Consider the following 27,695-nt stretch of genomic DNA (forward strand, 5'->3'; position numbering starts at 1 on the left):
TGCACCTGCATGACTTGCGGCGTGTGCATGCCCGACTTCCACATGGACATGAAGCACGTCTCCTGGCACGTGCTTTCACTCGAAGTTCGAAAAGCAATTTAGCGTAGTTCCACATAGTAAGAAATGATGGCTATATAGAATCAATTATTTATTTCGTGAATTTTTAATGTTGTATTACCAGGAATTTATGGTTTATTTATCGATATGAAATTAATCAAAAAGAAAATAATTTCTAAAATATTAAATACATTTGTGATCACACTGTAGATATCAAAAAAGCAATGATGATCTAATCTCTTGAATTAACACAATAAAAATATTGAGATTGTGATTTTTAACTTCCACGTGTATTAAAACTTAAATTATTTCATTTAAATTTCATTTTCAAACAAGATTAATTAATTTCTGTGGTTAATTGCTTAATTTCAAATTAAATAATATTCATATTAATAAATAATAAACTAAATTTGAGTCAAATTAATTCTTAATTTAAATTGATTAACTCTATTGTTTTAGTTAAATTAATAATATTGAATAGAAACAGTGAAAATCTATAGAAATAATTAAAAATAATTGACATTAGAAATTTAACAATATATCGGGGAAGCAAAGAAATAAATATCGCAACAAATACTAAAACAATTAACAAAAGATATATATCAACATAATTTTATTATATCAAGCTAATTTTAGAAGAACGTGTTTTACTTCTTTTTAATTGGAGTCTGCGATTAATCTTTTTTTTTTTTTTATTAACATTCATTGAGTATCGGTACAATATGATAAGAGATAAATATCAGAAAATGGTTCCTCCTAGAATTATAACGGCTTACGCAAAATCACGGATCTTTGTTCTTGGATATCAACTAGATAAACGACGCCGAAGTAAGAAATCAAAGATTTAATAGCGCCGAGATAAACATAAGATAAATTTTAAAATGCTAAAATGTTTCTTTTGCATCAGCTGTTTTTTTTCAATTTTTTTGGATAATACAACTTTGTATTAATCACAATTTTCTACTTCTAAATTTATATAAGTGGCACGTTAACAAGAGCATGTTCACAACTCAAACAGCAAAGTGACTAAAATTCAAAGTTCCTTCAATATAAAATTTATTATAAATCAATAATAACAGACCAATAATGTGATATTTATGATGACAAAATTAAGGCATGACTATGACGAAAAATATACATAATTTACATAATATTAAGATACAACTTATTTTTTGTGGAATAAATAACTACAACAAGGAGATAATAACATTATTAATTACTACTTTTCTTAATTAGACAATAATTGTATGTAAATAAGTACTTATTTATTTGCAAGTATACTTATTTATTTGCAATGTTGCCTAATTAAGAAAGACAGTAATTAATAATATTAGCCATTATTTATTCATGAAATATGACTTAATAATGACGATTAAGTGACGATATATTTACAACAATAACATTGTCATAAATATTACGTTTATTTTACGTCATTATTTAGTTTGCAAATATCAAATTACGAAAAATGACTTTAAATCGTTAAATTATTATAATGACGATATTTTGTTCTTTGAAAAATTACGATCTTCGAAATAGAAAAAATAAATTCTGCGATAGTAATTACATGTGATTATTTGCTCCATTCTTGACTCAAATTTATGAAAGTATCATCAAATGTATTCCGCTCGAAAAAATTATTGTAATTACATAATCTATATACTATTATACATATAGAGTGCATTCAGAGAGACACTATTAGCGCAACTTGTACCTATTGTATCCTTGTTTTCTGTTTAATGAATAATAAAGATAGAATTACACAGATAGCATTAATAGTGTCTCCCTGAACGCAATATAATAATTAGTTCGTGGATACCAGGAATAAACGAAAAATAATCTAGAGACACGGTAGTGTCTTGGCGTTAAGACAAGTATATTGTCACAATCATAATTGCAAAAAGAAATAATTTTAATTTGAATGATCATCTTTTATTTGCCATTGATATTTATTTCTGCGTATTCTTTGCACATGTGTACTATGAAATTCCAAAATCGCGGTTGCACATTACCACGAAGATGAAAATTAGAATTCTCTTGGACCCCACTGGACATAATTACGCTATTCTACCAACGTTGCTGCGCGACCTGTTACGAAATTCTCGTAAACGACAGCTCCCGTCTCCTGATTATCCTGTCCACCTGTCACAGCGATTACTCGTAGATACATAATCCGATTGCCATTTGCCGATGACAGGCGACGTACAGAACGTATGCACGTGCGAGCTATGATTACATACGATGACCGTGTTTATTCGTCGCAGTAACCGGTGCCGAGCCATCCGAAGATCTGGAACCGCGATGTACGTGCAATTCACGTAATGGCAATATATACAAGTTCATGATTGCAATCACGATCTCTGACGTTGCTATACATTACGATGTAATGCGTGCGTGCTAAAAGCATCATTAAACACATTACACGAAATTATAAATACAGAAAGAACATTAAATATATATGTATAGTTAATGTATATTTTCAAAATGCCAGATTTGATACACAGTTATCAAATCTAGCATTATATACAGTCACGAAACTAATTGTCCGGACACAGATATTGCAAGTTTATTTTTCGGTACAGTATCACCAAATAATATAATTTTTAAAGAATAATATTAGGTGTTGGAATTAATTCGTAGCGTTTTTTAATGAAAGAATGTTATTTATTTCACATGAGCATTAAAAAATACATTAATGAAAGTACTTCCCATCACTTGTAAAACGCTACGAATTAATTCCAACACCTAATAGTATTTAGAAGTGAGAACTCTCTCCAGTGATTTACTTTCATCTCTAATATCAGTCAAAATTATATTTTTAGATACATATATAAACTTAATCAACAAAACTATAAAAATAATCGCGAAATTAATTGATCGGACAAACAAAAATAACATTGAAGAAAATATATTAAATAATATATTGAGTTTTAATAGCTAGTAGGACCACCTTTAGCTTCAATAACAGCATTTAGTCTGCTGGAATTGTTTCCACAAGTTTTTCGAGTAACTTTAAGATTAATATTTTCCCAAGCTTCCAGAATGATTTTTTCTAATTCCTCATTATTCCACGGATTCGATTTTCGGACTTCTGACTTGAGAACTTCCCACAAATGCTCAATAGGGTCAAGTCTGGGCTCTGGGAAGGCCATTCAAGTATGTTGATCTTATTTATTTTAAAAAATTTCTGTGTACGATGAGAGATATGCTTGGAGTCGTTATCTTGCTGCATGATAAAATTCCGTTCGATTCCAGCTATACGAGCGGACTCTTTTGAATTATATGTACATATGTTGATACAAAATTTGTACGTACATATGTTGATTCATTTTACCGTGGATAAATTCAAGTTTCCCTAATCCAGAAGCTGCCATAGATCCCTAGAAGAGAGATTTTCCACCACCATATTTTAGTAAAAATTAGATTTCGGATTTTAAAAGCTTCTTTGAATTTACGGTAAACTTTTTTCTTTTCATCAGATTCAAACAATTTAATCTTTGATTTATCTGTGCAGAGAACATGATTCCAAAATGATTGAGAATAGTAACTATAGACAGATGAAGAAGATTAGAGAAAATCTCTTTTCTGGAGATCTATGGTAGCTTCTGGAATAGAAAAACTTGAATTTATCCATGGTACAATGAATCATCATATGTATGTAGAAATTTTGAAACGTAATTTAAAAGAGCTGATATAGCTAAAATCGAACGAAATTTTATCATGCAGCAAGATAATAACCTCAAGCATAATTAATTTCGCGATTACGTTTATAGTTTTGTTGATTAAGTCTATATATGTATCTAAAAATTTTTATTATGTATCTTATTTATTATGTATCTAAATGTAAAAATAATGTATAATATATAATTTTATTGCACATAAATTTTTCATTAAAATTTTAGATACTACTTTTTCGATACTAATCAAATATAAATGGACATTGTAATTGTGATGATGATGGAATCGACATAGATTCGAAGTCAATTTGATGATTTTGACATTGATTCAATTTCATTATCATTTTCATTATTATTTTTTGCTGGGAACCGCGTGTGATGAGCATGAGTACAATTAAAATAAAATTTACAGAATCAAAATAGGAACTTTGATGACGAACGTAAAAATTGATGAAAATTAAAGCAATTCACTGTTAATATATATATATATACAAATTAATGTTCGCGAGTGTTCGTCTTCACGAAGTCGACTACTGTATAGTTCTTTATAGCCTTTGATCAATGTACAGCTCTTCACGTAGATTTTCGTTTGCCTTGAAAATTACGCCAGGGTCGCATCAGTCTTATCGGTAAATTTCCGTTGTGAACAAACACACGGGTAATATCGTGTACGAAGTTCACGGCCTCGCGACACGCCACGCATCGCGGAAAGTGATGACAAGGGCGATGGGCGGCGACAAAGAAAGAAATCGAGACGAGAAAGATATGATCATGGTTGCACAACATATAAAGAAGCGTCGGCGTCGATGAGAGTACGACACTTTTTAATCGCCCTTTGACAAAGCCTCAGCAGATTCGAAGCGAGATGTTCGGTCTAACACATTCAGGATTCGACGCATTGACACTCGTTTTGTTCTTTGCAATTTTGCTGACAAGGATTCAGGCCGAGTATATTAATTGTAAGTAAATCCTATTAATTTTTGTTGTATCGCCAGAGATTACAATGTTCCTGCAAGTAATATCGTTTAAAGAAATACGAAACATTTTATTTTTTAAATTAAACACACAAGTATTGAAGATTGATGTCTATGGAAATAACTTAAATATTTTTAACATTCACAAAGGAAAAATATTTATTATTTTCTTTAACTCTGAATACTGCTAAAGGCATTTTCAAGATGGCAAAGAAGTATTATTCTTTTGCAAGAATAAAATAAATTTTACGATAATTGCACGTTTAGAGAGGATAAAAGAATACACTTTTATTCTTGTAATTAAATAAAAAATTGTTTTTCTTAATTCGTTTTAAACACTATAAAAGTTCTTGCAATAATAAAATAACTCTTAATGTAAAACTGTCTTAATGTAAAACTGTTTAATAGTAACTGCGTTACTATTAAAAATTTTTTCTATTAAATTTTTTACTATTAAAATCTATTTTTCATTTAATATTACAATTTTCTTTTAATGATAAATGTACTATTACAAAAATGGAATTTTCAATTCTATATTATCACATTTCTTATTCTCCAACTACGCGAATGTTAATTCACGCTGCAGCGTGCAACTCGAAATATTGTATGATGCCGCTCTGTGTCTTATTACGCGCTGTAATAGTAATAACAAAATGTTCATAAAGCATATGTACTATCATGAGCAGAAGGCTATCTCGCGCACTTACTTTTGCAGCTATCCGTGAAGTGCAACCTAAAGCCTCTTCTGTGGTTCTCAAAGTTTAGGTAGTAAACTTACTTTATCAAACTACACAACGTCTATAGCAAACTCTGTATTAGTCAGTTCACTCTGAGAAGCTTGCCAACTATTCCCGTTGCAATTAATTTTTCGAAAACTTATTGCGTGATGTATTATATAACATACCTTACTTGATTATTACTCGAAGAAGGCTAACAATAAGTTCGAATAGTCGTGTTATTTTAAATAGATCAACTTTTTTATGTATCACATCAGAAATCTTTCTTTAGACAAAATGATTTTTGCAATTTCCTAACAATTTTATCATATTGATGATAATTTGTAATTATAGATAACTTTTCTGAAATCTTGATAAGTATCTTCTATAATTATTAATCAACTTAATATAACTTAATAATAGTTAAATGTATCATCTGACACTTTATTGATAATTTCTTGTAATCTCTTAAATCTTCTACTACTTTAATTGATTGTTATAAACGATATTTTTATTACTGTATATAATTATAATAAAACAATTTATTTTAATTATATATAACTAATTATATATATCTAATTATCTATACAAAGTATCCTATTTCAATTTACCTAGGCAATCTCGAAAAAAAAAGATATCGAAAAATGTTTCAAACGAAAGTGAAACGATTTCGAGAAGTGTTACGAGCGAGACGCACCGTAATATGTAAAGTATTAAAAAGGTTCAACAACTGTCTGTTGACTGAATTGACTTTATTCAATGATGATACAGGCAAGCTTATAGAGTCGGAGATGTGTTATTAGTAGTTTACGAGACTGACTTGATCAGAACTAGAAGGATTTTCACTACGATAAAAGAGGTGGAGATTCCGATAAATTTTAATCAATTACGTGACATTTTTAAATACCAAAAATATATGTGATGGAGATGAAAGAAACTGAGATATGTGAGATATGTGTCGATGACTCTCCATTTAGGGATAAGTCATAAGATATCTGACTGAATATTCAAGGCGAGTCTTAAGGGTAAATAATAAAAAAAAAGGACTAAAAACAATAGGTGAAAACAAATAAGATAAGTAGCAGGAAACAAGATTTATCAGGAATATTTAGGAAAAAAAAGGTGTAGAAAAATTTTATGTTAAAAACATGACATTAACAAAAATGACGTGTAAGAGGGAGATATTTTTATCACGTTGCTTTTTTTATAAGCGGAGGCCAAAAAGATTATCACTTTCTCTTTTTTAAATAAAAATATAGTTTCTTTTACATAATATAATTATTATGCATATAAAAACTTCGAGGTAGAGATATCAAAAATAGTTTGAGATATTTTATACTTCATTCTGATACAGATTGATATAAAATATTAAATATCTCGTAAATTATTGGTTTTTTTATATCTCTAATTTAATACTTCTATATGTAGAATAATTAGAGAAAGCATATTATATAAAAAATATCATATAATTTTATTTTTAAAAAATGAAGATGATATCTTCATATCTTTTCGGCGCCTCCTAGAAAAAAATAACGTGATCAAAATACATCCCCCTCGAAACCGTTCCACTTTCATCTGAAATATCTTCCACATTTTTCTGGATAGATATTTGCCTGGGTAAATTAAAGTAGGACATCCTGTATATTTAATTGATTATATGGGAACTATGTTATCCTGAAATATGAATAAAACAGAATCACTAAGATCTTTTTATTAATTTTTGTAGCATTTTTAATTAAAATTTTTTAACACATGCGTATGTAGACTACCTATTAAATTGTCTTTTTGCTCCTCTTTTCTTCAACTATTTATTATACTATTATTCACAAAAGTTGGAGATTTGCTAAACTTAAATTTCTGTGCGGACCAGTTTCCCAGTGGGAAAAATCAATAAAAAAAAACTGTAATTCTATCAGTACCAACCTGCCATCAGAAATTTAAACATATTTGGTACTTTTATATAGAACAAACCAGCAAACGATTTTTTCGTTTAACCAATAAAACATGAATCGCCTATGATAAGGTTAGCATGAAATTGAAAAATCATTTAGCCAAATGTAACTCCATTTTACATTCCTAAAACCTTTAATGAGGTTATCGAGTCATTTATGAGAAGCGTGTTGGAATGAAACGATGAAATACCATAACATGATTTGTTACTCCTCAACTTAACTAGCATGTGCGCGCTATTCAACGGATGTATTCATATACAAACGACAGTTTAATTATCATAAAAAAGCATTAAATAAATATAATAACTGTCAAGTGAGGTAATAGAAAATACTTAGAGGAAGTTTGTTGCAAATCGACGAGTTGCAAAGTCGGCACAGGAAACTAAAATGTATTTTCCAATGGTTTGAATAGCGGTCGCATATTATTAGATGCACATTTTATGCTGCGGTTCGTTGCTGATGGCGAAATCGGCCGACAACGGCTGCACTCGAGCTTTTCTGTGGGTTGGCGTCCATTTAGCCGGAGTGGAGGTATTAGACGGTAAGCGGAAGTCAATGGAGAATTCGAAATAGAAGCTTGTGGATTACGTTGAAACACCGGAAGTTAATAAACCGAATTTAGTGTTCGCCATTAGCGTAACAAAATTCGCTTCCCACTGCTCGAAAGTGACTTAATGAGACACTGAAGTAAAAGAGAGAACAATAGGACGGAAGAAAATATATAACAAATCTGAACATATATTCTCGAAAAACATTTGTTGAATATTTACTATTTTATTTTAATTTCAAGCATATATATGTTCGGCAAAATTTAAATTAATTTTTCTGTAATTAATATAAAAAAAACCATTTCAAGATTTTTGATTATAATATTAATTATAAAAAAAAAATAATTTAACTAAGATGAACATTTATCTTTAATTTTTGGGACATCGCCTGAAATTATTTTGCAATAGTTACATATTTATCGCTGTTTGAGTATTTGATATAATAGACAACAATCAAGTGATTAAACATTAATATATCGAGCATATTAACTAATCATATTAACATTAAATTATTGTAATATGGCTAATAGACTTGTGATCATATAATTGTAATCCTATTTGCAATCTATCTGGCTACAGATAAAGTACACCTTACTAAATCGTAGATAATATAATATAATAGATTTATAAATTTTAGACTTAGGATATATTCGGAGAAACACTATTAGTACTATTTGTGTCATTTCATCATCGTTTATTAAACAAAAAGGATAATAGCAATGTATTCTCCTCGAACACATTTTTAATTTGATTTTCGAATATTTAATCGTTTAATATAGTAACATTTAGTAGATTATATGATAAGAAATATTATATAGATCAAAAATAAAAAAAAATTATTTAGAGATTCTTTAAACCAATTACAAAATCACAATTTCCTTTTACCAAAACATATTTTTGGCAGATTTTGACACAATTCATAATAGTTTACTTTTAATATCAATCATATTTCTGCTTTTTTTCACCAAGTAGATACAGGAATGGGTAAATATTTCATTCCGCATGTCAAATTTCGACAGCCAACTGACCGGACGATCGAGATAAAATGCATGCACATGAAAAAAGTGATGGAATTAACGCTCTGCAAAAAATTGTCTCCTATGTTGATTTACGTCCGAAAAAGCTCCCGTGGCAGAGACAGCGCGTTGATAGATTATTTGAACAACACGTTCCGGTGCATAATGCAGGTTATATAGAGAGTCATTATCTCATTTACAATTCACTCTTTGGCGAAACATCAGATGGAACATCGGTGCCCGGGTGAATTTATAAAGATAATTATTTGTTTTACCGATACTAAAACGGCCGTTTTTATCAAATATTTAGGATTTATATTATAGGAAGGCAAAGCAAAGTGGTTTATTCATCAGATCGATAACTACCTGCCAATCGTTCCTTCACCGAACAATTACATTGATTGTTATGAGCATTAATTTTACGCATCGTGACTGAATAATCAACCGCGAGATTATGCAACATACCGCGGATATGCAATACAACGTTAAAAATAATTACTCTTCCATACCAAATCGGCATCGTCGCCGAGAATTAAATAAAATTTTGGTAATTATTACCATTCAGCAAATCATAATCAGTATCTGGCGTCCATTAAACAAATTAAATTATTTTCCAAAATTCTATATTCGAAGTTTGTGGCGTATGTTTTATTTATATTTCGTATAAATATATACTTTAATATTACTAAAATATTTTCAGAAATTCGGTTGACTCGTTTTAAATCCAGCGATTTGTAAATAAAAGGTAATCGGTATTACATGGAAAAATATTCCGCGCATGAAATATTCGGCTCGGATACTACCGTTATTTCGGTCGATAAACAAATTACGTTTGCGCGCAAATTACATTGCTGTTACGTCACAGTTTACGACCGCTCGAATATATGGCCGCGTCGAAAATCGAAAAAATGTGGTTTACCGCTAACAGAAAAAGTAATGACATATTTTATGAAAGTACTCGAAATTGAGGAAATAAACTTGGTCGAATGACGGTGCAACTAGTTCCAGGCTATTTAAAAGAAAAAAAAACATTAAGCTGCTTTTTCCCAAACAAAAAGTGAATACGTGTGCAAGATAGAAAAAAAAACGAGATAGAAATTAACAAATAAATTTTGCCGAAAAGATCAAAAATTGAGAAGTACACGACCTCATGGCATAGCTGAATAAGAACTGCTATTCTAGATTTTGTCAACGACCATTCAATGTCAAAATCATGACGGACGATATCAGGAAGGTTCTTAACCCGTTCGAGGCCGCAAAAAGACTCCATAAACTTGTAATGCTGGCAAACTCACGGTTTATTGAAGAAGATACAAGAAAAAGACAACATGAAACATCCATTATTGCATTTTAGTAATACAAACACAAATTATAGAGTTATATTTAATATATATTGAGAGAATTTATTACATTTTTCTCAAGAGATGTCTAACTTAATTCGTTTTTTTTTCTCTCTTTATTATGTAATATAATAAATTATGAAAATAGTACACCGTTTCGAACATTATACACGTTTAACGGAAAACGATTCATATGTCTTGTCTATTGAAAAGGTATTGAAATTGTGGAATTATTGGCTGGCGAGCGAGTTATCCGTAAGATAATAAGTACATTACTTTTAATACGTATTGATAAAATTGAAACGTTTCCCTTTAAAACGCCATCGCGTTAAATGCATTACCGCGCAGATTTTGGATTTGTAACATTTTAAATTGGCCCGGAGAGAACACTTGATATAATTACTCGGTGAGTAGTTTGTAAAGAACTTTTTATCTCATTGGTTTTTCCAGATGAAATATTAAGCCCGAAATTGTTACGACAGATGTGTCCATGGCTATCTCCAGATTTATCTTATCGTTGGCAGAGAATCAATATCAAACAAAGTTTAATCTCCTTATATCTTATATATATAAATGTATTATGCGAACGATCGTTAAGGAGATTTAATTGTCACATGCAATTTAAATTTTTCTCCTTTAATTGTTCCAATCAATCACAAATACGAAGTACACAATACAGTGTACTTATCGCTTGACGATATGACAACTTTTCTTGCGCATTCGTAAGTTCGTACGATTTATTTTGTCAATACAATAAGCGCACTGTGACTTCAACTGCCAAGATTCTGTCGATTTACGGCAATAGCCAAGCTTCTCCAAAAACACGAGAGAGAGGGGGGGGTAGGGGGAGAAAAGAAAGAGAGAGAACAAGCTTTTTTCGACCTTTCCAAACACAATCGACTCGACTGGATAAACGAGGTGCCTCCGCACCAAACCTGGTCACCAAACCGAGGCATTGGTCGTATTATCATGATCGCGCCCTCGGGCTGCTTTTGACATATCTATTACGCGTTTCGGAATAGAGGTGACTTCGAATTCTGTGGTACCAACGCCTCCCTCTCGGCCGCTTCGACGTGCTTTCCTCGCCCGTTATAGAAGAGCGACGGGTATGGGTGGAAATGTGGTGGTGTAGGCGTAGAGGTCCAATTAATCAGTCGGGGCGTGAAATGAGAGGGGGATCGAGGTTCAAGGGGGGGGAGAGGTCGGTGAGAGGTACAGAGAGAAGGATAACCAGGGTTCCGCGCGCGGGGCAGGGACGTCGCAGCGATTGTAGTGACAGATCCACCGTATCTGTCCCTATCTGCTCGAGGCATTAAATCCGTGCGACGCCAAGCGCTGTGCCACAGGAGGGGATCCGCTTGAATCGGTTAACATTTCGGTAAAGCGGCAATTTCGGATTTCAATTAAACACAACACTATCAGACGCGCGGTTGGGCCGAGACAAATTTTAAGAAATTGCATTTTTTCCCAATTCCTTCGTTCAATAAAAAATATAAAATAAGTTATATAAAATATATTTAATTTACTTTTTTTACTTTCAAGAATTTCCAATACATTGCTCGTTAATTGATATATATCGAGGCGGGGTTGTTTATTTCTTTCACAAGCATGCATATATAATTAAATCAATCATAGAGAAGTGCAAATCAATTCCTTTAAACAGAGAAATCAATTATTCTTTTTCTAAAAAATTTGCAAACGAAATTATATAATAATTAGAAACATTCGAATTGTAATTTATTAGTAATAATTTGTACGAACCGAAAGATCTAATAATAAATTTTTGAAAAGACTTTTCCATGTCCTTTCTATAATAGTAGAATCAATTACAATTCGACGTAATTAGTGCAATTTAATTAATATTAATTAACAGCACAATTTATGATTATTAGTTGTGGTATGACGGACTATATAATCGCCAACTACAGCCGAATGTGCTTTCACTATTTTGACGTGACCGCATTTATCGTATTGATGTAACAAGCCTTTCTTTTAATTGATGTTAATAAAAATTGTATTGACATTTTCGAATTTCTTCAATTTGTATAACATATTGATAATTACTCCTTATGATGTTTCAATAAAATATACTGATAAAAATAGCAACTCGTGCATGTACGAAAGAGATTTAAGTAAGAAATTTTGTATTTTTGTAAATAAAAAACAGTAAATATTTCGAAATTTTTTATACGATAGTTTTACTGTTCGTAAATATTTTTTCTATAATGTTTTATAATATTTACACGACAATCATAAATATTAGTTTATAATCTTATAATCCATCGTAAATTTTTTTTAAAGAAATTCTATTATTGAAGTAATTCGTATAACTTTCAGTAAATTTTACGATTAGAATCTGTTACATCTATGCTTAAAAATTGATTGTATTGTCATCTCGTTGGTCTTCCAATTATGCATACATCGAAGTCGCTCTACTCATTTATGCCATGTCACGAACATTAATCATCAAAATAGTAAGGACGATCGATAGCCTGTCAATATGCTCTCGTCAACAAGAGTGCAGATGGTAATTCCCTACGGATCGGAATAATCGAAACATGGTCCGATGACTGATACTAACAGCATTTGATAATAATTGCAATATTTCAGATGAGTCTCGGTTCTTTTAACTTTCCAATCTCGCGAACAGTTTACCCTAATCAATAAAGTATTGAATAAACATAATCGCGTTAGCGATAAAATAAATAATAAAAAACGTAAAGTTCACTTTAGACTTTGGTTTATAATTCGCGACCAAATTCAAGATAAAATTCTACTTATAATTTTACGTCACATATCCTAAATATAAATGTGTATTCTGATATATATTTTGTATACGTGTAAATTTTATTTTAAATGTCTTCTATGTATATTACACGAGAGATACGCAAAATTATAAATAGAATTCTATTCTGAATTTGGTCGCGAATTATAGATCGTTTAAAATGGACTTTTGAGAGAAAAATTATAAAGTAGGATCTCTTAATATATTTATAATATAGCATGATTTATGGATATTATACAATTTTGTCGAAAGCTAATGACGATAAGTTCTTTTGGAAATATATAAATGAGAATGGAAAAATGGCACTAATTGCAAGGAAACGACATGTTAATTGGATGTCCAATTAATGTCCAAATGTAAAAGTGAAATGTTTTTCTCTTTTATTAAAATAAAAGAGGAACGACCAGACGATGGCGCTAAGTATCGTTAAACAGATTACACGGAGTGTCAGCCGATTTGGCGACTTTCTAGACACTTTCTCAATGTGCCGATACTCGTCTTCGCTTCATTTGCGACCAAAAGAAAAAGCAAGATCGAGCGTTTAAGATCGTGTTGCTATCGATTGACGTTAGTGGTTGAGAGTATCGGACGAGTCGAGCATTTGCACCCGACTTTGCAACGAAATAGCTGAGGCAATTAATCGTTATCGAACATTAATCGAGGAAATTCGTATTTGATAGTGGCAGATGTTCCTTGCGGTAGGAGTGAGATGGCACGAGAAGCCAGAATTGTCGGAGGTCAGGACGCGACGCCACGTGAATTTCCATGGATGGTGAGCATAACAAGGAAAGGTGGACACTTTTGCGGCGGCACCATTTTGAATGACAAATTTATATTAACTGCTGGACATTGTTTATGTTCGTAAGTAATCCTCGTTTTAATAATTTATATATTACGAACTGTTATTTTTCGTGTTGAACACAGAAATAAATTTTTTAGCTCATAAATTTTTTAGCTCTAATATTGACAGTTTATCATTTGTCATGGATAATGATTATCTTAAATAATTCAAAAAGCGTTTAAATTCCCTCTATTAATCTTTATACAGGATGTCCCGTAAGTTTTTGCCAATCGCATTTATGTAGACACAGAGAGCTAAACAGAATCGAAAAGTCCTCTATTTTGCAATTTTCGCAATAGTTAACAAGATATTAATTATTAAAAATTGCCGAATATATTGGTCTTGAATAATTTTTTATTCAAATACTATCAATTTTACAGAAAAACTGCAACAGACAAAAATCATTAATTTTTTTTTCTTATAGAATTCTAAGAATTTTTTCAGAATTTTTTATCAACTTTTAGTACTGTATTTTCTTATTTTTACCAACATAAAAATATATAGTATTAAAAAATTCTGAAAAAATTCTGAAAAAATTCTTAGAACTTTATGAGAAGAAGATAAATAATTTTTGTTTCTCGCTATTTTTTTGTAAAGTTGATAGTATTTAAGTAAAAAATTATTGAAAACCAATATTCAGTAATTTTTAGTAATTAATATCTCGTTAATCATTGCGAAAAATTGCAAAAATGATAGAGAATTTTTCGATTCAGTTTAATCCGCTCTATCTATACAAAAGCAGTTGACAAAAATTTACGAGACACCCTGTATATTACATAAATTTTTAAAAATCAGTTTAATTAGAAATTTTTTAGAGTTGAAATAAATATTATATAGAACAAGAAATTTAGATCTGATTTTTTTATATATAGTTATTTCAATTTTATATATCTATTTGAAATATATTAATTTTTGTTTTTATGATAAATATGCCAAGGAAAAGTAAAATTATATAAATAACACTGATATATTATATATTAATAGTATAAACCCAAAATTATATACTATAGCACGTCCTTAATTTCGCTTATACTTCAGTAACAAGTTTTCAAAAGATGCATCTTCATTAAGGGAGTGCATAGTCTCTATAAAGACTAAGTCCTTTATGAAGTAGGCTTTAATTTCAACGGTCGATCTGAAACTTACAATTTCTTGACAACTTTTAATAGGATGTTCGCATATTAAATCTCGTTAAATCCGCCAGAGGCTTGATTATTATCTCAAAAGTCTATCTATGTATAAAGTATTCCATTTGTTGCCCTTAATAATAATAATACTAATTATAAGTTTGATTTCATTTGACGTTTAATCGATCAGACAATGTTAAAATTTGATGTTAAAATTTGAAAACCTATAAACTATTATAAATTAATAGTTTTCGGTACGCTATAAAGAAAAACTAATTTCATCTTTTTTAAATTAATAAAGAAATTATTTTAAAATTTGTATTAATTCCCGATTTTTATATTTCAACAAGATTTATGTTGACAATGTATTTTCAAATATTTTGAAATTTTTTAATTTGAATTATATACAAAATACTGTCAGTGATTATTCAAATTTATATTATATATGAGACACATGTGTAAGTTTATCTCATTTGCAAACGATCTATTTTTTTTTAATTGCTGCTGTACCGTAAAAAATAAATCACGCTCCTCAAAGGAAAAAGACCTTGATATGTACATACAAAAATGATGACATAAAAGTTATTGTAAAATTTAACCGACATCATAAGAATTTCTCTACCTCTTATATAAATAAAGCAAAGAGAGGGGTATGTGTACCGTATGATTTTTATCGCGTTACTGTGTCAAGCGAAAAGTTTCAAATAAAAATAAGCAAAAATTTCACAACAACATTTGCGTAAAATTCGTCAGCATAGCATTTGCTAATTAATCTATTAACAAATATAAACTGTCTCTAATAAAATATATATATATATATATAGATTACAAAAAGCTAGTTATAAATTTTATATATCATACTGCACATAAAATTATATTATTGTATATTTCACTGAAAATATATTTAAATCTACAACTTTTGCTTCCGACAGTATTAAGTTAAAGTGAACGAATTTGAGTGAGTGTTTCTTTTTAATGGAACGCGCATTATAAATGAACCACTATCATTGCGCAGCAGACGAGTTTGCACGGCTACAGCAGCCATGATAGCTTTCGTGTAGATATAATTAAACGCGCGAGCAGACCCATAGTTCGGTGGGCAACAAAACGTACAGATATTGCGTATCCCTTTCGGTCACTGGACAGATTACAGAAGGACGGGATGGGGAGGGCAATAGGGGCTGTTCGGGGGCGACGAGCGGCCGTAGAGAGAATTCAGCGTCGAGCTTTGGCGTTGTAAACCATGATTGCGTGTAGATTACAGACCACTCGGTAATTGCTAGCGGCCATGCAAAACGTATGGAAAACGTTGCAACAAGATGCGAGGCAGAAGGGCGTGAAAATGAAGGTGGCTGTGTCCACTATCGTCTCACTTTACCTCATCCTCTTCCCTCTTTGGTTTTTCTCACCGCTTGGTATCATTTACGCGCAAAAACAGATAACCCGACGCTCACCAGTGATATCTAACGCTTCGCTGCGTCAAATTTATGGAGACTAGATCCCCTTGTTATCGTGTATCGAGAAAAAAAATTAGGATAAAATTCATTGCACCTTTCTTTTGGCATTTTTAGAGACTCTAAATAATACAAATGCAATAATGGATAATTGATTTTTAGAAATATTGTTGTATATATAATTCAAGCTTATTGTTAAATAAAAATGATGTTTTCGTCGTATACAATCATCTCTTTCGATATCATAATTTAATTTCGTGAATTGCGAAAAATTTGTTATCTAAAATTTAATATTTAAAGATACATAAAATTGGAAATATTTAATTAAACATTTATTATCCGAAAAGGATTTTCATTTAGAATATGTGTGCTTATATTTTCACACGTCATAAGCTGTATGTGTAAAAAAATGAAACTCATTAGTAAATAATTAAACAAATTATAACGCGTTGTTCTATCGAACTGATGACGCGGCGACCAATTACTATTAATACAATACGCGCGTTGTGAATAATACGGTTGATTAATCGTCATGCAAGCAGATATAAATTATGTCCTTGTAGCGATACAAGAACTGGCAACCTAGCGACGCAGCATCGATATTTCTCGTTCGACGATATCCCACGGTAAATTAATGTTCAGTAGTACCTTATTACCAACGTCATTCTGCGTGCAACGTTGCGTAATTCACGCGTTCGTGTGCCGATATACTAGTGTCAGGAGAGCCGCACGATTTAACGAGCCGAATCGAAATTAATTCCAATCAATTTACCGATTCGGCGTCCAATTAATTTTTAACGAAGCTAGTCGTAGAAAAAAAGTTATAGTCCCGAATAGCAAATATTATTAATGCAAAATGAAAAAAAGATGCAATTGCGAAGGTATAGATTTAACAACTTAATTAACTTTGTTTTAATTTATTTAAATAGATTTTTTTTGGAATATTAATTCTGTGCTTCATTCCGTTTGTTTTTTAAATAAATAGAAAAAACAATACAAGAAAGGATTCTGTACTAATCATATAGAAGATTGAGTCTCGGTGAAATGAGAGTTAGTTCTCATAAATAATGCAGCTTACGATGTAGTCAACAGAAGACAACCAAGCTCAATTATAAATAGTTTTAGTTATGATGTATCAAATAAAACTTATGTTCACAAAACAAATTTGATACACTAAGCTAAAAAACTATTTTTTAAACTGATAGCTAAAAAACTATTTATTATTAAGCTTTATGTCTATGATATCTTTCATTCGTCATATATATAATATACTCTAAAAAGTAACCAAAAACCAAATCTCTAGAATATGTAAATAGCGCGATTAGTTTATCTTTAATAGGATTAGAAAGTCTAAAACGTATAGAATTGATCCTTAACTTACTTTTATAAAATATCTTTTATCTAAAAACTTTTTAAATTCCAAAGTCTATGTCTGATTTTTTTTACTTCTATGGATGAGAGAAATAAAATTAGCAAAGATTATAATATAACTATAAAATTTAAATATTACATAATTAATCTGGTAATATATTCATTTTTTCACGACTACCTACTTATCGCTTCATAAGACTATGACTTTTTTTAGAAAAAGCTAATAATATTGCATTCTAGGATATCCGCTTCAAAACTTGATTTTTATTATTTATATTAACAACTTTTATTATTAACAAAATTTTCCATTAAATATAGGATGTCCGATTTTAATATGTGTATTTAAATATTTCGAAAAATAGATGAAATACTGCAATGTAGTTTTTTCAGAATGTTTTTTTCAGATTTCAAAGGAGATATATTTTAATTTAAAAAATTTGATTTAGAGTAACAGCATCAAGATAAAATAAAGTTTAATTTTATTTCTTTAACTCATTAAGCTCACGGCTAAACCAGTAAGGTAAACAAAAAATAATAATAGAAAATAAAACCGGAGCATAGAAAAATTTTTGATATAAAAAATATATTACAAAAATTAATTTTATAACAAATTGTTTGAAACTGTTATTAAATATTGAAATTGTTATTAAATATTGATTAAAGAGGGATTACGCCAATCTATTCTGTGTGTGGTTACAAAAGCATGTATAACTTTTTCTTCTTTTATTTTCCGATTATGCAGAAAAATAAGATAAAAATTACGGGTTATTGACTCGTTCCAGTCCATAGCCAGTAAGCTTAATAAAAAAATAACACAATGAAAAGAAATAATTCTATTTTTAGTAATCAATGTATATTTTTGCACATACATTTTTTATTTTATAAAAAAAACAATTTGAAAAAATTATACGTGTTTCTTTTGTAATTTTTTTTCTATAAAATCTATTAGTATAATCGGTTTCTTTCTACAATCAATATTTAACACTTTTCTATAACAATTTGTTACAAAATTGATTTTTGCAATATTCTTTTTATCATATTTGAAATCACTATTTCAAAACTCTTTTTGTAGGTATTTCCATTTTCATACAAACATTAATCTTCAAATTTTATAATTTTGACACAACATTCACTATGTATTATAAGCTGCATTATATGTAAAAACTAACTCATTTCACCGACCCAATTTTCCATATAATTAATGCGGAAGCCTTTGAAAACTTTTAATAAATTAAAATTACCTGAATTTGATATATATGTTTAAGTACACATATTGCTGAGAAACTATATCAGGTCAGAGATTTGATTTCATCATACTGATTACGGGTATTATAGTAAATGTAATTTTGTACAGATATACATATATTCAAATATAATATATACATATGTATATCACTGAAATTAATAAAATCAGGTCAGAGAGATTTGATTTCACCATAGTGATCATACAGATTAAAGTAAATATAATTATGTATATAAATAAATCTGTATAAATAGCCAATAAATAAATCTATATAATTAATTATTAAATATTCATAATACCTGCATTTAGCTATTATGAATATTTGATAATTCAATAGCTTATATTAATCTCATTTATCGCGAATCGATTATAATTTATATGAGAGAGTGTTTTGTGTTTCATCGTCGATACTTCTAAACGTACATACTAGATAGGAGAAAGTAATATCTGCTTAGCTGGCTTCTCCATTTAACTAAATCTTAATCAAAAAATTTTTTGCGCTAATTTCGTTTAACTAAAAAAAAATTTTTTTTTGCGTATTTTGAGAGCGCATAAATAATGCATTATTATATAATTTATTCACTAAGATTTGATTAAGTGGGAGGTCCAGCTAAGCAAACGTGAGAAAGTAATACAGTATATGTTCAATTATGATAATAATTTCTGCGATATATTTAAAGTAAATGTTTCATAAATCAAGCTGCCGATTTATCTTAATAGAACGTTTGCCATAAGAAATGCTAGCTTATATTAAAATTGTTTGTCCAAACAAATCAGCATTGGCTATAGTAGCCGTTACAATATATCTTGTCGCAACGAGCAACGTCCTCGCTGCAATCCGTCTGAGCGCTTGTGCATTTTAATTGGAAGGGCGCGACGCTGAGAAGAGAGAAGCGAGTGCCGGAGATGCATTGAAAGTAAACCGTATAATCCGTGAGCCGCGGAACAATAGCGGGGACTCGACGACGATGGAAAGGTCCATTAAGGCGGCTTTGTAAGGAACGGCGGTGAAACAGGGCCTGGAAACTTAGAAAACGCTCCGCGATAAACTCCAGAGGAGCATGAGAGAAGATGTGCAAGGGGTTACTGACGAAAGTGGGACGGTACGGGCGAAATACAGTCACTAGATGCGGGATGGAGGTGGAGAAAGGGGCACGGATGGAGGGGGTGCTGTAATATTGTTAATTATTCAGAGGTACTATAGACCGATTAATTAACTGAAGCCACTCCGGCCGGGTCAGGCATTCAAGGGAGCTCTGCAGACGCGTCATTCGAGCGGGACAAAAATCCCGGTTAAATAATTACTGACGTCCAAGGGAAAGAAACTGCGAAAGAGCTGGAATTCGTCAGCACTGTTAAGGGAGGGTTGGGCGGGGAAAAAGAAATGGAAGGATACATCGATGGTAAGGAACTTTCCGCCTCGAACATTTCCATTTTCGGTGCCCTAAATTTATGTGATGAATTTATTCTCTGGTGCCGTTTCAATATTAGATAAGGCCCTCTTATGAGGAAATTAAAAGAAGAATAAAGAATACCGTTTTGTTTTCCATTCATAATTTTTACGACGCGAAAATAAAGATTTTTATGAGAGGCGTGTAAGTTGAACATTTCAGAATTTCCAAAATGTTTTCAAAGATACGTGCATTATTCATCTCAAACTTTTTAGTGAATTTTTATATGTGACATAAAACATATAAAAAAAAACACGCATAATTTTTTTATTCAATAATATCATAATGTAATAATTAATAATTTTACATAAATTATATGGAATGCATATTATTATTCTTTTCGTAATGAATTTTTTTTCCAGATTATTATCCTAAAAAACAACAATTGAACAAAATGTAACGCTTTAATTTTGATCGCATGTTTTATACATAATATCTCTCCATTACTTAAAAAATGATACATTTCAAAAAATATCATTTTCGAGTTGAAAATAAATTCACAAACATTATATTTATTATTAATTATTAAAAATGAACTAACTTTATTTAAAAAATCGTAAAAAAATATTAGAATTTAAAAATAATTATTTAAAAAAATGGTTATATTGCTTATAATTCAAAAAGAATAGTTCTTGAAGGATTGTGAAACGAAAATAATAAAAATAATATTTGAACATACTAAAAATATATTCTTTTTGTTAATATTTATTTAATTAGTCAATAATTTTTTGTCAAGTTAAAAAATATTGTTTTTTCCCTTTTCTGAATAATTTAATTTGAATTGTGTTGTTTTCGAAATAAGGGAATGATATTTTATATATCATTCAAAGCCAATAAAAAAATATACATTATAAGATGTCCCATATAAATCATATCATTTAAGAATAAACTTTTGATATTGTTATAATTTTTATAAGATTCTCTATATATATATATATATGTTAAATTAAGCGTGTAATTTAAACTTCATATATTCTATTATATTCTACACTGTTAGAAATGTTTTGAAAAAAAAAAGACAAAAAGAAAGAAGAAATATATTTTCGTTTCAATAGCGTTTGTTAGATAATACGGCGTGTTATATATGTGTTCGTGAATTAAATCTTTCGTTTTCACTTCAATTTCAGTGGTACCAACAAAATACCAATAGGACAATTGCGCGTCACTCTGGGTGAACACAATTTAAGGGCTCCAGAAGTGCCGGCCGCAAGACATGAAAGCGTCATAAACGCGGTGTTGCATCCTGGTCACAAATGTGGCAAGTATGTGGACGATATTGCTCTGCTGGAGTTCGCTAGACCGATCAGTTGGTCGGAAAGCGTGAAACCCGCATGTTTACCTGTGGCTACAGGGAAACCAGGGTACAGCGCCTTTAGTGGCGTTGAAGCTATAGTAGCTGGCTGGGGATGGCTCGGAGAAGATAGAAGCAAATGTGAGTAAATAATTGTCTCTCTTTTCTCGATATCGATTGCATACAGAGTGATGGCGCCTCGAGATTAGCTCTCATTACGTTGATTATTCCTGTATTTTGATCCTTATGGGCAAACGTACTATTTCAATATAAAATTATCACCGCGTACACTACATCCGGATTCCAATTCTCACTATTATATCTCATATAATTCTTTATGTAATATCGTATAATTTAAAAAAGAATTTTTCTTTTAAATATAGGGATATCATATACAATAAGTTTGCGTTAATGGCAGCAACGGTTACGGCTTTTTATTTCTACAATTAATAATAATTAAGATTAAAGACTCGTATCTCAATATTTTTGTACGTAAACACCATTACATAATTCGCGAGTTGTGAGTAAATCTCTGTTAGGGACACAGCGGGTAAAGGTCCTACTCGATCGTCGACCAAGTTGCAAATATCAGGGTCTTCATAAATACCTGAGATATATCAGTAAGCCTGAAGTTTCGATAAATCTTATCACGATAACGATCGGAGCGACACCAGAGAAACACGCACCAAAGTTTCCATAATCACCAAAGTTCTCACAAGCATTGAAGTCCCAGTAGAGTGGAAGTATACCAACTTTCTCTCCATCTCTCTCTGAAATCAATAAAATGGACAAGGTCATTTTACTCACATATAAAACGAAAGTCATTGAGATACGCATTATTTTTACGAAAAAGTTATTTCTGAAATATTGAGTATAATACAATTATACAAATTTTATACATTATATTCAATTATGACAAAAAAATATTTTGATAAATATTTCAATAAACAAAACTGTTTAATATTTTGTATTTAAAATTTGTCTAATTAACATCATATTTTTAATCTTATAATCAACTTTGAATTTATGTAATTAATTAAATTCATTAAATAGATATTAATTATACTCTTATGTTAAAATTGTAAAGCGGTTTGTGTATTATAATTAATACAACAACTAGATTATAACATAGACTAGATGTGCAGTAATTATTATTAATTAAATTCATCCATTAAAATATTTCACGGTTTTTCATGATAAATAATGCTTGCTTACGTAAATAATGTTTTGCGTGTATAGTTTTTCATGCATATGTCAGCAATGTGATACCCATTTATATTTAAACACGCATCTTTATAAAATTTAAATATTACAGATATAAAATTTTAGCGTTATAATGTTATTTTAAAATATTTTCTCCAACACGGTTAGGACTGGAACGTCATTAGGTTGCATATTCCGTCTTAACGTCCGTCGCAACGACGAATGTTAGCAATAATCTGTTGTCTAAAGTCGCAGTAAACAGCACAAATTGCCGTTATATTTTAGACAAGAGAGCGGACGTGCTGCAAAAAGTGGAAGTTCGCGTGGTGACGAACGCTGTGTGTGATGAATGGTACGCGAGTCAGGGCAAGTCATTCAGTGTTGAAACGAAGCAAATGTGCGCCGGCTGGGAGGAAGGAGGAAAAGACTCCTGCTGGGTAAGTGAAAAAGGTGTCCACTGCAAATTTATCTTTCGGTCGCGTGAAACGTTTGCATTTTTGCGCTGCCGCATCGTTGCTCGCTCGGCGCCGCTTGTCAATCGCCCGATCATGGAATTCATGGTTCGTTGGACGGGCACGACGCGAATTTCAATAAATACCCACGCTACCGTGGTAATGCGTATACAATGCTGTTCAGGCATGATAGCCGACCATGCTGGATGATACTGGTCTCCGGTAATTGGATCGTATATAATTGCATTGGCCTCGCTCTGCGGATCTCTAACGTAGGCTGGTATTTATGCGAAATTGTAACAGGAATTGGAGAAGAAGCGATAACGTTTATTAAAAGAACGGAGATTGTTATATAAACTACGTTATTATCTTGATTACTCGATATTATATATATATATATATATATATATATATATATATATATATATAAGACAAAAAGTATTTTTAATACAAAAGTTTATATTTAAGTTAAGGATAAAAGAATGAAACAATTAACATTCAATAATTATTACATCAAATACATTTTTCTTGTTTCATGTACGAGAAAAAAATCATTTTTTTAATAATTAGAAAAATTCATTAAAATAATTTTGTAAATTTTTCTGAAAAAGATTAATATATGGGAAAAATTAATATGTGAATTGGAGACAATCATTCAAATGTTACTATGCGCGTATTAAACTTATCTAAATATTATTTTCCTCTCCTTTTATATTACAAGAAATAGATATACACATTATATATCATGATAATTTATGAGTGATTTTCTTTCCTTGTTAATGATTTCCTTTTCTATTTTCTTGTTCAAGAACCCCTTCTTAACGGGGATGAGATACACATCATCCCCAACACGCGAGTACTAAATTCATGTCGTCAATTGAGCAGTTAATTCAGTAAAGGCAATTTCTACGAGAATTTCACTACGACATTACCAAGTTGATGTCTATCGGAACAAAATGAGAATACCACCCCCGATCTTGTCCTCGATAAGTTTCCTTCGCCGCGTTTCTACTGCGTCCTTATCAGCAATTTATATTTCCTCTAGACGAAGATATTCTCAAGAAAACAATCGAAAACGGACGTATTGCTTCGAGATATATCAAGAAAGAACGGAGTCTCGAAAGTACAATTTTGCTGAAGGCTCCGATGGGAATTGAGATGTGCTAGATTTCCTGTTTACCTCGTTTGCGCGAAAACTACGACTGGCAACTATAAAAATTGATTTCAGGATATATTGGATGTAACGCGAATCGTTGAAGAATGTTATATACAATTTAGCACGTCAAAAGATGATCAATTATTTCTTTAATAATATCAGGTATCTTTTTAATAATTACTCGAGAGAAATTTCGATATGTAATACGATCATTTTTTTTTAATTTAAGCTTGTTTTAAGACTTAATAAATAAGTTAAAATTATATTATACGAAGTAATAATACAACCTATTTAACACAACCTGGAAGGGAGTGATTCTACATGAAACAATAAGCAAAAACTAGAATAAAATTTTTTTTTTATGAAATAAATAAAAAATGCAAGTCATAAATAGACAATAACTTGCATTTTTTACTTATTTTGTTTCTTTGAAGCTTTATTATTAGAAATATATGTTATTTTTTTATATAAAACTTTCGGGAAAATTGATCCTTTTCTGGTTGTACAATTTCCAGAATATTCTGTATCCATTGTTCAATAATAGAAGCATTTTAACGAACTAAACATTCTCTATAAAAAAATGTTGTTTCTCTTCAATCTCGCGAATCAACATTTTTTAATCATAAACAATTAAATATTAATTTTTCCTTGTAATTTTCTATAAAATGAAAGAAAAGCTTAACATATAAATTCTTTAGATTACTGAAACAATATTAATATACTATACGAAATACCGATGACAATAAATGTAGTGCCGTTAAAGGCCTGTTTCCATCTTGAGAATTCCCAGCAACGAGATTTACGATCCGGATCCGTGTGGAACGATACCGAAACCCATTGTGATGGATACTCCCACAACCCTGCAATCCGTATTAGACCAAGTGGAATTTGCACCGCATCGTTTACCATAACCACGGTAGCTTACGGGACGATTGCAAGCCTCCTATATTTTGTTCCAGGCTGACAGCGGCGGGCCCCTGATGGTTGGAAGTTACCCAGCCGGGCCTTTGATGGTCATCGGAGTGGTTTCAACCGGTATTGGCTGTAGCAGATCACGACTTCCTGGCATTTACGTGAGAGTTTCCGATTACGTCCCTTGGATCACGCAAGAAGTACAATCTCGTCGATAAACTTTAATGCGAAAGAAAATGCGAATTTCTGTTTTGCTGTTTTAATTCTAATTAACAGCGAGCTCGGTTGCATGTATAATAAGGCGCATCGCATTAATGTGATTGGGATAATTTATTCAAGTTAGTAAGTCCTTTTAGTTTATGTATCATAATTCATTAATATAAATAGAGAAAAAAAAATCAGCAAGTCAGTTAGCTGATAATTAGATCGTTAAAGTTTGTTACATGACAGCGTTATCAATATTTTATTATACTCGTAAAATATGATTCTGACGGAATAATTTTTATGAATAAGGACGAATTTTAATGCTTTTAAACAAAGTGAAAATGCAAAAAATAAATAATATTCTTTTTTTCAAGTGCCATACGCTATCTCAGCACATAGTTGCCTCCGTCTCATATACCTGTGCACGCACAATGGCTACGTTTACATCGTGTATTTAGACCGCGGCCTATACAATAGATGTTCTTGTTTATCCTGTAGGTTAAACAAAGACATCTATTGTATAGGTCGCGGACTAAGCACATGTATAAACGTAGCTACTGATCGTACACAAGGTATATGGAGACCAAGACATAATAATAGAGCATGGACTGCTCGATGGTGTCTAAGTAGTATGATCGACAAAAATGAGAGAGAGAGAGAGAGAAACCGTGGAAAACGGCCAATCTCTCTCTCATTCTCCCTCTCGTTATATCGTTGAATGGAAAGAGATAAAGATTGACCTTCTCTCTCATTTTTGTCGACCATACTACTTAGATACGATCGAGCAATTCATATCTTTGATATGGAGACCTACAGTTTAAAACTGCGTATACACTTAGCGAACGAACACCGAACGAATAACGAACGCGAACATTTATTGATTGCAGATATATACGTCAAAGCGAACATTCGATTCGTATTCGATTCGGTTCCCTCATGAAGCGATACATCAAAGACAAGATTCGTGCGCGATTTGTGTGCGATGTAGACGTGCAAATCACAATTCACTGTTTGATTGTTCGCCTAAATCATCATTTTCTGTACTAACATTCTGTATCATCCAAGTTCGTTCTCCTGGTCTCTATTCTCCTCCTCTCATGATATATATTTACTGCACAAGTTTAATCATGTAATTATGTGATTTGCAAATAAAAATGTTCGCGTTTGCTATTCATTTGATGTTCGTATTCGATTTCGAACAGTGATTTTTGGTAGAGAGATTTCCCTGGCAAGTATACTATTCAGTGGTTTGCCATTATCTTCCGAGAGGAACTACGAGTATACGAAAATTTTTTAATTCTCCCGGGATATCTTCAGGGTTGCCACAGAAAATGAATTTTGAAATTCCTTGACTTTTCCAGGTTTTCCAGATGAAAATGGAAAATTTTCCATGACTAATGTAAAATATGTAAATTTTAACATTTAGATTTAAAAGTTGTAGGAAAAAGCTAATCTATATTATTAAAAACAATGTAAAAAAAGCTTAGTAACATAATAAAATTTGGGGTGTAAATTCAAGCCAGCATAAAATAAATTAATTTTGGAAAAAAGAATGCAGTTATGAGAAAAAGAAGAAATAAAAATACTGAACAAAATATGAATTTTAATTACTTTATTAAAATCATCTAAAGTGTGTAAATTTTGAATGTATTTGACTATAAATGTCAGATATAATATTTAAAAAATTACAACTACTCGGAATAGGAGCAATTTAAGGAAATTGTGAGCAAATTTCAAAATTCTAGACTTTTTACACTTTTCTCTTGACTTTTCCCGGTTTTCGAAGACCAATTTCAATTTCCCTGATTTTTCCCGGTTTTCCAGATCTGTGGCAATCCTGATTTTCTAGTATAGCAAACCAATACGCTATCTATGCTATACCATACTCGCGCTCCGAGTTTATAAAAATGCATTATTTTATTTTGTAT

General features: G+C 30.8%; 2 protein-coding genes across 7 annotated transcripts in view; one reads left to right on the top strand and one right to left on the bottom strand.

Moving 5' to 3' along the window:
* The window catches only part of LOC147910437 (uncharacterized), a 214,598-nt gene that overhangs the window by 125,699 nt on the left and 61,204 nt on the right, over positions 1-27,695 (bottom strand). For 3 of the 6 annotated variants that reach the window (XR_015548473.1, XR_015548474.1, XR_015548475.1), the window contains exon 2: positions 22,448-22,610. Coding sequence is in view for 3 of the 6 variants with exons in the window: in XM_087416830.1 (XP_087272956.1) it covers positions 22,527-22,604 (78 nt within the window). In the remaining 3 variants the exon portion in view is untranslated. The remainder of the gene's footprint in view (positions 1-22,447; positions 22,611-27,695) is intronic. The other 3 variants (XM_087416830.1, XM_087416831.1, XM_087416829.1) reach the window with 1 other exon arrangement.
* LOC105154351 (clotting factor G beta subunit) lies at positions 580-27,099 on the top strand. Its single transcript, XM_087416827.1, has 5 exons — positions 580-4,690; positions 13,743-13,923; positions 21,677-21,981; positions 23,329-23,480; positions 25,611-27,099. The coding sequence occupies exons 1-5, from the start codon at positions 4,597-4,599 to the stop codon at positions 25,779-25,781; spliced, it is 903 nt and encodes a 300-aa protein (XP_087272953.1). The 5' UTR covers positions 580-4,596; the 3' UTR covers positions 25,782-27,099.

Source organism: Acromyrmex echinatior, chromosome 2 (genome assembly GCF_024713525.1).
Source record: "Acromyrmex echinatior isolate Ae372 chromosome 2, ASM2471352v2, whole genome shotgun sequence".
Lineage (NCBI taxonomy): Eukaryota > Metazoa > Arthropoda > Insecta > Hymenoptera > Formicidae > Acromyrmex > Acromyrmex echinatior.

Excerpts from the sequence above, each read along its gene's own strand:
- LOC105154351 (XM_087416827.1), top strand. The coding sequence starts at position 4,597 with ATGTTCGGTCTAACACATTCAGGATTCGACGCATTGACACTCGTTTTG. Across the intron at positions 21,982-23,328 it reads CGGAGAAGATAGAAGCAAAT|ACAAGAGAGCGGACGTGCTG; the intron begins GTGAGTAAATAA and ends GTTATATTTTAG. Across the intron at positions 23,481-25,610 it reads GAGGAAAAGACTCCTGCTGG|GCTGACAGCGGCGGGCCCCT; the intron begins GTAAGTGAAAAA and ends ATTTTGTTCCAG.